The 9684-nt window shown below is 33.9% G+C and overlaps 1 protein-coding gene across 4 annotated transcripts; it reads right to left on the bottom strand.

Moving 5' to 3' along the window:
• Positions 1–657: 657 nt before the first annotated feature.
• On the bottom strand, positions 658–6988 carry LOC132283241 (F-box/kelch-repeat protein At1g74510-like). Of its 4 annotated transcripts, XR_009471976.1 has the most exons (4): positions 6658–6988; positions 4223–5713; positions 3268–3438; positions 658–875 (listed from the first exon to the last, which is right to left on the bottom strand). XR_009471976.1 is itself a non-coding variant. In XM_059785165.1 (2 exons), the coding sequence occupies exon 2, from the start codon at positions 5645–5647 to the stop codon at positions 4322–4324; it is 1326 nt and encodes a 441-aa protein (XP_059641148.1). In that variant the 5' UTR covers positions 5648–5713; positions 6658–6988; the 3' UTR covers positions 3753–4321. The 4 variants fall into 4 exon arrangements, 1 of the variants encoding a protein (XP_059641148.1); XR_009471977.1 differs by lacking the exon at positions 3268–3438; XR_009471975.1 differs by lacking the exon at positions 658–875 and having other exon boundaries at positions 3155–3438.
• Positions 6989–9684: the final 2696 nt, after the last annotated feature.

Raw genomic sequence — 9684 nt, 5'->3', positions numbered from 1 at the left:
TTATTTTGAATTAAAAAAATAAAAATTTGATAACTTTGAAAAGTTAAAATAAAGATCTCTCAATCAAACAATCAAGAAGACGAACTCATCTTCTTATTATGAGAGGCTCTCTTGATAACCTGACAATTATTAAGCCCAAAGTTCCTCCTTTCACTTTCTTCCAACTGGGAGAACATGAAAGAAGAAGATAAAGAGTACAAAAGGTGTGTGTTTTGCTTCTATCTGAGTCATATGCGATTTTTTTTTAATCCTCTCTCTTTCTCCAACTTGCTTCTTATTAAACTCAACAGCAGAAGAAAATGCAGTGACACGATCAAAAATTTTTGTTATCGATATTGTTAATGACACTAACATGTTAAAGAATGTAATCAATGAACAGATTTTAGTGACTGACCTGACAAGTCAGAAAGGTAATAGGGTTTTATTATGGATAAATGCCAGCCAAGATCATGATCACCCCAAGTCAACACACGCCATATTTAAAGTTGCAGCCTCCACTTATTTTTATTTATTTACTTTTTTTGTGGCTCGTTTTGTCTTTGTCATGCAAGTCCTCACCCCGAATTTAGTTTCTGTTGTAATTCAATATATAAAGATAAGATTTGTAAATAGAGAGACCGAGGGTTGGAACTTGGAAGCACCGGAAGTCGTAATGTCTTTCTTTTTTATTATTTTATTTATTTATTTATTTTTTTCGCATAGTAAAATCTTTCGTGCTTTTCACTGCGAATACAAACTACATACCGAACCACATAAATCAATCTTTGTACCTTGTGTGGTGTATGGTTTATTTTTCTGTTGTTTTCTGATTGTGTTCTTGATTTAAGTAAACAGTGTCTGAGCAGATACTACCAATCTGTGGAGAAATTTTGGTGCTGCAGGACAGAAGAAGAACAACCGGTGGTTAGCAGAAAAGAAAACCCATCATGGTCATGGAACACAGTCTTGGAGTTAAGGAAGTACAGTTGCTAATTAATATCTGAATGCAGAACCATACAAACACAGTACAAATACAAGCTTCATGGCATGTTTGCAACCAGAAACAATAATAGACAAGCATTTATGCTATCACGCACAACCCACGTGGGTTTTGTAATATTACCATATCAACCTGCCTAATTGTAGCTGTGTCCAATTTAGTTGAGTTTGGCTCATCAATTTTCCTTGACAACTGTACTTTGTATTTACTGGGCCAACCCAACCCTTCTAAAACTGATACAACCAGTTTCCAAACTACAAAAAAACCAGCTGTGTTGTAGGAAACCAAGTCTGGTTGCAACTGCATATAGAAACAGTAATTGAATTGGACAATATGAATAATGGAAGCAACAAAGTAATCCAAGGTCATATATCCATCGTGGAAAATGACTGAGACTCCGAATGTTGGACAACTCCGATTGATTTATGTGTGTGAGGGCTAACGTCACGATGATGTCATTAATATCCCTAACATCATGTTGTTAGCCTCTACTCTACTCCGACTGATTTATGTACATGTCATTAATATCCCTGCTGATGTTATGATGATGTCATTAATATCACTGACATTAGCCTCTACTCACATAAAGTCAGGATCCGATTGTCGGACTCCCTGTCATTACTCATCCTTCATTCAAAGAAGAGCATCTAGTTATAACTTGATTTGATACTACAAACAAATTGATTTGAAAACACAGCCCATGCATGTATGAGCATTAGTACACATTGATTTATGACCACTAGAAAACTACCTGCATGAATTCAATTTTGATTGTTATGGAGGGTGGTTCACAAATGAGCCCCCTTCATTTTCTGACAAAAGATCCAGTTCATATCAATAGAATAGACTAGTCAGTCATCTTAATGTGTATGTGATCAAAATAATAGCACACGAACAAAATGTAGAACCTCAATACTATCACAATCCACCATCAGCTGTAACGTCTGTTCGAAATCGTAAAAATTTAATCATCTTTTTGTTTTTTTTCATCAAATCCGAGAATAATAATGAAGCACACGATAGATGTTTTTCACATTTGGTATGAATAAAGCCTAATATGAGGTTCTCATAATTATAGGTACAAGAAAAAATACAACATCCTGGAAATTATAATGCACTAGCAATAAGATGTTTTCCGTGCAAATTCCCACGTCACCAACTTTATTAACAAAAATGTTATACCAATCCAAATCTCTCTGAAAGGAAAATAGAAAATCAGTCGGGTGCATAAACCAAGAATCATAGGCTCTATTTGAAAGGATGGTTTAAAATGAAGGGATTTGGGGTTTAAATAACATATATATGGAAGGTTTGCTAATAGAGCTGGATTGAGTAATCCGACGAGGATAGAGACCATGGACATTGGAAAAGATGAATTTTCTTATGATCCATGTACAATTCGAATCCTTCTTAGCATGGATTTCATTTTCAAATGACTCCCTTCGCCTCGGTATATCAAATCCACCCTTATATGCTCTCAAATCCACCCTTATATGCATGTTACTGAAATATAAGCTTAAGTTACCAAATTCAAATTTAGGCTGCAGTCTTAATTCTTAAATCATAAGAACAAAACCAATTCATTTCATCCATCAGTTCAAATGGAGCCTGAGATAATTGAATATGCATTTTATTTATGCATAGAATATCACCTCGTTATATCAATTCTACCCTTAAACCAATCCATGCAATTTATTGAAATCTAAGCTTAAGCTATCAAATCCAAATTTAGGCTACAGTCCCTAAATCATAATAACAAAACCCATTCATTTCATCCATCAATTCAAATGGAGCCTAAGATCATTGAATATGCAGGCAGCTTATACCCAAACTAACCCTGCTTGATAAATTTATTTGAAAAGAGCTAAGGTGAGAGATGAAGCTGCATCCAAAAATTAGACGAGACGGGGAAAGGAAAACTACTATAGGAGAAATGGTTCAAAGATAAAATATATGGGGAAAGAAAATCCTAAAATTTAAGGCTCTACTTTTGTTCCTGAATATAATAGATGAAGATTGGGGAACAATTATACACTCTCCTCTTGTGGGGAAAATCTACTTTTACTAAAAATTTGGTTACTTTTCCTCCAGAAAAATTTCCTCAAACGAACTATAATAAAAAAACATAAAAGCCTAATGAGACATTCCCACTTGTGCTCTTGTAAAGGATGGTAATAAGGGGAAAGGGTATCCTTGTAAATGAATACAAATGGACAAACTTACCTTACAAATTGCAATTAATATAGAAGTGGGTAAGAATGCAAAAATGAAAATGTGAATTCCCCTACCATTTCTTGTATTTCCAGTAGTTTAGCTCCACATGTGAGATTATTCGAAAAAATGAGGAATGCAGTAACTGCATCGTTGATCAAGAAACAAATCCGAAGGGAAGAAGTTGGTTCAACTGAATAGGGCACCCAGCCAAAAGGAAAAAGGAAGAGGGGACTGTGGGGAGCAGGCTGCAAAAAGAATGATTCCGTTTAACTAAAATAGTTTTATTAGCAGTCAGAAGAAGATAAAACTCGTAAGCATGCAGAATATTTCAATATTTCCTAAGGGAAAAAAATCTCATGTGAAAGTACAAGACCAAATTACAACAAATTCCAAAGGTAAATTTGAAGCTCTAAAATTTCCACTTCGTATAAGAATCTTATTAGGCTGTGTGACCTGAAGTCTCTCATTACTAAATAATACAAAGCACAAATGTTGTACCAGAATCGAAGTAAAGGAACTAAAAACCTAGTAATTCTCAAACCATTTAAAACAGGTATAATAATTGTGAACAGCAAATAGTATTATTGAAAATGCTATAGCACAATTTATGAAGAAAAGATCCATCAAATAAGAACCCTAAACTAGAAATACATATAACGGGTAAATAAGCATCAGTCATAAAATAAAATAAGGAAACTGGCCAATTGGATCTCATCAAGGAAAATCCAGGCAACTGAGAAGCATGATCCCTCTGAACAGTTCAAATGATGCTTCAATAAAGCTTTTGCAAATATTCATAAAACCTAAAATGCATCGGTACTTCAAATTATTAACCTATGTGTCAACATGATAGAAACCTTGAAGAGCTCAAATGGTAACTAAATGGGTGAAGATGCAAACCAATAGGACATCATAAATAAAAGACAGAGAAATCTCCACACTTCCTCCAAGTAAATATTTATGAATCTTGAGTAAAATCTTAAATTTCCCCCCCAAAAGAAGAGAAAAACAAAGGAAGGCAGAGATTACCCACTAGCCAGAATCCTATCTCATTGAGAAAGCAAAGTTGGAACTCTCATTCAGAAAGTAATCTGCACAGTGGAGACAGTGTCACCAAAATCAGACACCTCAGCACCCCATCACGGCACAATTATAGACAAAGCTTCCTGAATGCTTGCTAGCCAGCAAAGTCCACTGCGGTGGGCCTTCATCTGGTACCCAAGAATTAAGCTCTATGATCCCTCCACCTAAAGCTCTAGGACCGCCAATAACAATAAGCCTGTCTCCGCAGGCCCTAAAGGCTAGCCCCCAACCATTCATTGAGACTGCCCTTTCCGGTAATCTCCCCACTGTAATCCACAAATTCCTTTCCTTATCATATTTTCTCACTTCCTTTTCTGCATAATAAGCCGCATATAGCTCATTTTTTACAACTGCCACCAGAGGAGGTGCCTTGGCTGTAGCAGGTGCCTCAGTCATCCCATCATCTCCATTCCGTGCAGGGAACATATTAGGAATCTCGCGCCAAGTCCTCGTATCCAAATTATACACTTCCCCACACGTAAGCAAATTTGAATTGCCTACACCAATCCCCCCAATAACATAGAACTTCCTATCCATAAACACCCCAGAGCACATTTTCCTCGGTTTATTCATGGGTGGGAGAGACACCCATGTTCCAGTGTCTGAATTATAAAGCTCTGCTGAGTTCAAGATATTGCCCTGTGGATCACAACCGCCTGCTAGAATTGCAATTTCTCCAAGACTAGCAGAACCAAACAAGCACCTGGGGGTGTTCATCTGGATACCAGATGACCATGAGTTTGTCAATATGCTATATCTGTAAATTACATGAGACATTATTTCCTTTCCAAATACAAGAAGTTCGGTACCAACAGCCAGAGATTCCTTGTCTGAACACATGAAGCATTCATTTGATGTCATTCTAGGTAAATGCATCCACCGACGGCAGATAGGATCAAAGGCCTCCCACTCAAGAAGGTTGCAAGAGAAGTAGACCCAATGTTCAACTATACCCATCTGCCGCCTCAACCTATAAAGCTCCCCAGTCCGGATAAGAGACCGAAAGCTCCGATTTAATGAGGCAATTGAGCCATAGTCCGACCGTGAGCAACGAAGTAGGCAATTAATTGAAATGTCCCGGCCAATTTGGTGGATAAGTGAACTTGAATCCGAGCGATCCCCATTCTGATGCTGGTTATCTGATTGATTGACTTGAGAAAGAGAGAGATCATGAAGACCCTGCAATGTTTCCTCTCTTTCTAGGGCATCTGACTGCTTGGATGACTTCTTCAAGGAGTCTTTTCCCTCTTCCAAACGGCGCTTACCATTTGATAGTTCAATGACACGAAATGCATTGTAAATCCACTTGCTCTCATGCTCGCATGAACTTGGCAATTCCCGCGAGATCAGATATGCTGGACCCTCCAACATGATGCCAAAATTTATCGGAAAATGCGGGAAAAAACTAATGAACAATCAATGCAATGCCTCGTGTCTCTTCCTCATCGAAATTCAAAACGAAACCGATCAGTCAACAATTCAAACCAACAATTCTCAACTGGTCAGAGCATAAAACCATCAATCCAGCTAAAATTAAGAATCTTTTGTATAGAGTGAAATCAAGAAACCACCCACCCAACTTGCAAAGCAAAATAATAATCCAAGAAAATTCTATCAGAATAAACTTCATAAAAATATGTATGTGTGTATATACATATATATATATATATATATATATATATATATATATATATATTTATAAGCTGCAACCATCTAAATCATTAAACCGATCCCAATAAAAGAATGAAAGAAATTACTAAAGAGAAAGAGTGAAAACAAAAAGTATAAACCCACAATGTAACCTTTTATCTCACAAGAGATAAGATTGTGAGATAAGAAGCATATCTCTAGGCACCAAATCCATCAATTACAAGAAGAATCCAATAAGCAAACCAAATTATCTTTAGATATTCAAGTAGACATACATATATTGATATGCATGCATATATTTATGTGTATAAATAAAAATAAGCAAGCAAGCAAGCTAGTAAAACAACCTTAGAATCACCAAATCAGATCTATGAGTTGTGACCATATCGAGAAAACACTAAACTTGCATGGTCCTGAGGTAATCACATATCAAAGTAATAAAAATGTCAACAATTTAAATCCAGTCCTTATTTTTCCTTCGTCTAATAAAAGGAAACAAAAAAACAAAAACACACACCCCCTCACTCAAACACACAAACAGAAGGAAAGATCTATCACTAATTGCCCACAAATAGCAACTTCTAATTGGATTTCTTAACATTTTCTCTCATCTACATACAAAAAAGAACACATATAGAACAAATCGAAAGACACATTCAATCAGTAAACCAAAAAAAAAGACACATTAAATTCAAAATTAAGAAATGAAACCAAAAAAGTTGAGAACTTACCGATTTTATCACAAAGAGGACCACCCTGATTGTAATTATACAACCATTAAGTGCTCATCTTCTCCGCTGCCCTTCCGATCTCTCTCTCTATACATTTATATATCTACATATATATATATATATATATTTATATATATCAGCAACTCACACACCCCCGAATCTCACACCTCCGAGCGCTCCCTCCCTCCCCAGTCTCTCACTCTATATTCTCTCTCACTCTCTCTCTTCCTTTTTTTTTTTTTTTTTTTTTTTTTTTTTCTTTCTTATTTTTTTGTTTCAACTCTCTCTCTCGCGTCTTTGATTTTCTGGTTTTATTCGGAGAGAGGAAATGAAATGAACGGAAAAAGAGGGTTGGGATGGTGGTGGGCCCAGGAACGGCTAATAGAAAGGAAGGGAAAGTAAAGGAGTGTTTGGATGAGTGAGAGAGTCGCCGTTTGGGTTCGAACGGAAACTGCTAACGGCCGTTAGTGCACGTGTTAACTCTTGGCCTTTTTATTCAGTCTTCACACGCGAAACGGTCTCTTTTTAACTTTCAGTTTCTCAAAAAGGCATTCCGTTCTCCGTACGCGTCCGTTCTTCCTCAATGTTCATGTATCTGTGGTAAAATTTCCGTGGCTTACAATAATTAGGTTGATATACATATATATATCTATATACACACATGTATATTTTATATTATACATTTACATTTTATTACTCGTGTGTCTTACTTTGTTGTTTAAATATTTTTAAGGGTGGTAAATTACATCCTTTCCTTATTGAATCTAACTTTTCCCGTCATCAAATCCATTGTTATTGTCATTTTATCTCATTTTACGCTTATTTTGATAAATTAACAATACTGATACAAGAGCTCAATGTTATTCTAAAATTATAAGAGAGTTTCTATTATTTAAACATTTGAAAAAAGAGGTAATTGTAAACCATAATTTCTATGAATTTGGCCCAATAGTTGAATTTTGACATTTTTTTTCCCCTCATTTCATTTTTTGTTACTCATTTCATTTTTTATATCTCCACGTGTAGTATTAATGTCACTTATATTATATCTAGTTGTTGTCTTCATAAACCTTCACAGATTGACACAAGCCTTTGCAGCTAATTCAAATTTAAAATCCTATTTGTAAATATTTCAAATACCAAAGGCAAATAGGTTATTTCATCTTGCTTTTTACAGGATTTTTTTGTTGTTATTCTTTTTACTTATATCTCCCAAAACCCTCTCCTATTGACTCTATCCATTCAAATATTTTAAATGTAAAAGACTATTATGATTTTTTCATCTTGTTTTTTCACAGGATTATTTTTTTTGTTACTCATTTCACTTCTTATATCTCCAAGTATCATACTCATGTCACTTATGTTATCTCCAGGTGTCGTCACAAAATTTTCTTCTATTGACATAACGTTCTGATGCTATTCAATTTTAGGATATTCTTTATAAATATTTTAAATGCAAAAGTCGAATAGGTTATATATATATATATATATATATATATATATATATATATATATTAGGAAAAGAAAAGAGCATGTGCCTTGCATGTGATGAAAAATTATAGTGATAAATATAAAATAAAATTAACAATATTTGCTACTACATATGCAAATTTGTTAAATGTTTCTTAAAAAAAAATGTTTGCTTTATTTATTATCATGTTGACGCAATAATGTGTTGGAACATAATGAAGTGCTCAAAAATTATAGTGATAAATATAAAATAAATTTAACAATATTTGTTACTACATATGCAAATTTGTTAAACGTCTCTAAAAAAAATGTTTCCTTTATTTATTATCATGTTAACACAATAATGTGTTGGAATATAATGAAGTGCTCAAAAATTATAGTGATAAATATAAAATAAAATTAACAATATTTGTTACTACATATGCAAATTTGTTAAACGTCTCTAAAAAAAATGTTTGCTTTATTTATTATCATGTTAACGCAATAATGTGTTGGAACATAATGAAGTGCTCAATCGCAAAACACAAAAATATAATAAAAATAAATCAAATCACATATCTCACATCCGTAAAAGAAAGAGATATATATAAATATATATGTGTGTGTATATATTGAGATCATAAACAACATGAGGACAAAAAGCATTGATAAAATGGCTACGTAAAATAAAAACACGAGCAATTGATATTAAATATAAAAAATAAATTAAATAATGCACGGTTTTTTTTTTTTTTTTTTTGTTGGAATTACCAAGTGATCACTCAGATTTTAAGAATTGAATAAGAGAAAAAATCGAGACCTAGTGTACTTTTGATGCCATGTAACAAAGAATCTTGCGGATTTAGCTCTTGAGCAATTTCAAAAGTTGTACTAGTGTAATTGTTAAAAAATGGGAAATTTAAAATATTATTCTTCCAAAAAAAAATAGAAAAGGGTAAATTACATTGATCTCTCATGAAGTTTGTCATAATTACATGAACCTCGTTTATGACTTTAAAAATTATTCTGGCGTCTCTTGAAAATAAAACTTTGTTACAAGAACCACCCTTTTGAATGATTATCGTAAATCAAAAACGTCGGAAATGACTGATGTTGTACAATATTAAATGATTAAATGCCAATATTGCTTTTATATAAAATGAAAAACCCATTTCAACCTTGGATAACGGTTAACTATAAAAGTCCAAACTTTGTATATACGACTATGTTATATATATATATATATATATATATATATATATATATATGTCTGTCTGTGTAAAACAAATGCTTAATTTCAAATCCTCGTTATACATTTATGAATATGTGATTTCCTTCTCACATTCGGCATCTAAAAGACGAGATCTAAATTAAGCGTAGCTTTGACAATCTTTGTCTCCACATATAGTCCCTATCGACTCTTTGTCAATCTATCCATCACAACCACCAAAGCATGCGTCGTGATCTTCGTATTCCTTATTAAAAGCGAAATGATAGGTGGGGAGGTAGAGCTTTAGTGGCGGAATTTGTTGGCGTTCAAGAGCTTAGAGTTACGTATATATGTACTCCGTATGTGTG

This window comes from Cornus florida, unplaced genomic scaffold (genome assembly GCF_030987335.1).
Source record: "Cornus florida cultivar Cherokee Brave unplaced genomic scaffold, ASM3098733v1 CherokeeBrave_3.0.0_Hap2_Chr11, whole genome shotgun sequence".
In the NCBI taxonomy this organism is placed as follows: Eukaryota; Viridiplantae; Streptophyta; class Magnoliopsida; order Cornales; family Cornaceae; genus Cornus; species Cornus florida.
This window is presented reverse-complemented; position numbering and strand designations above follow the sequence as displayed.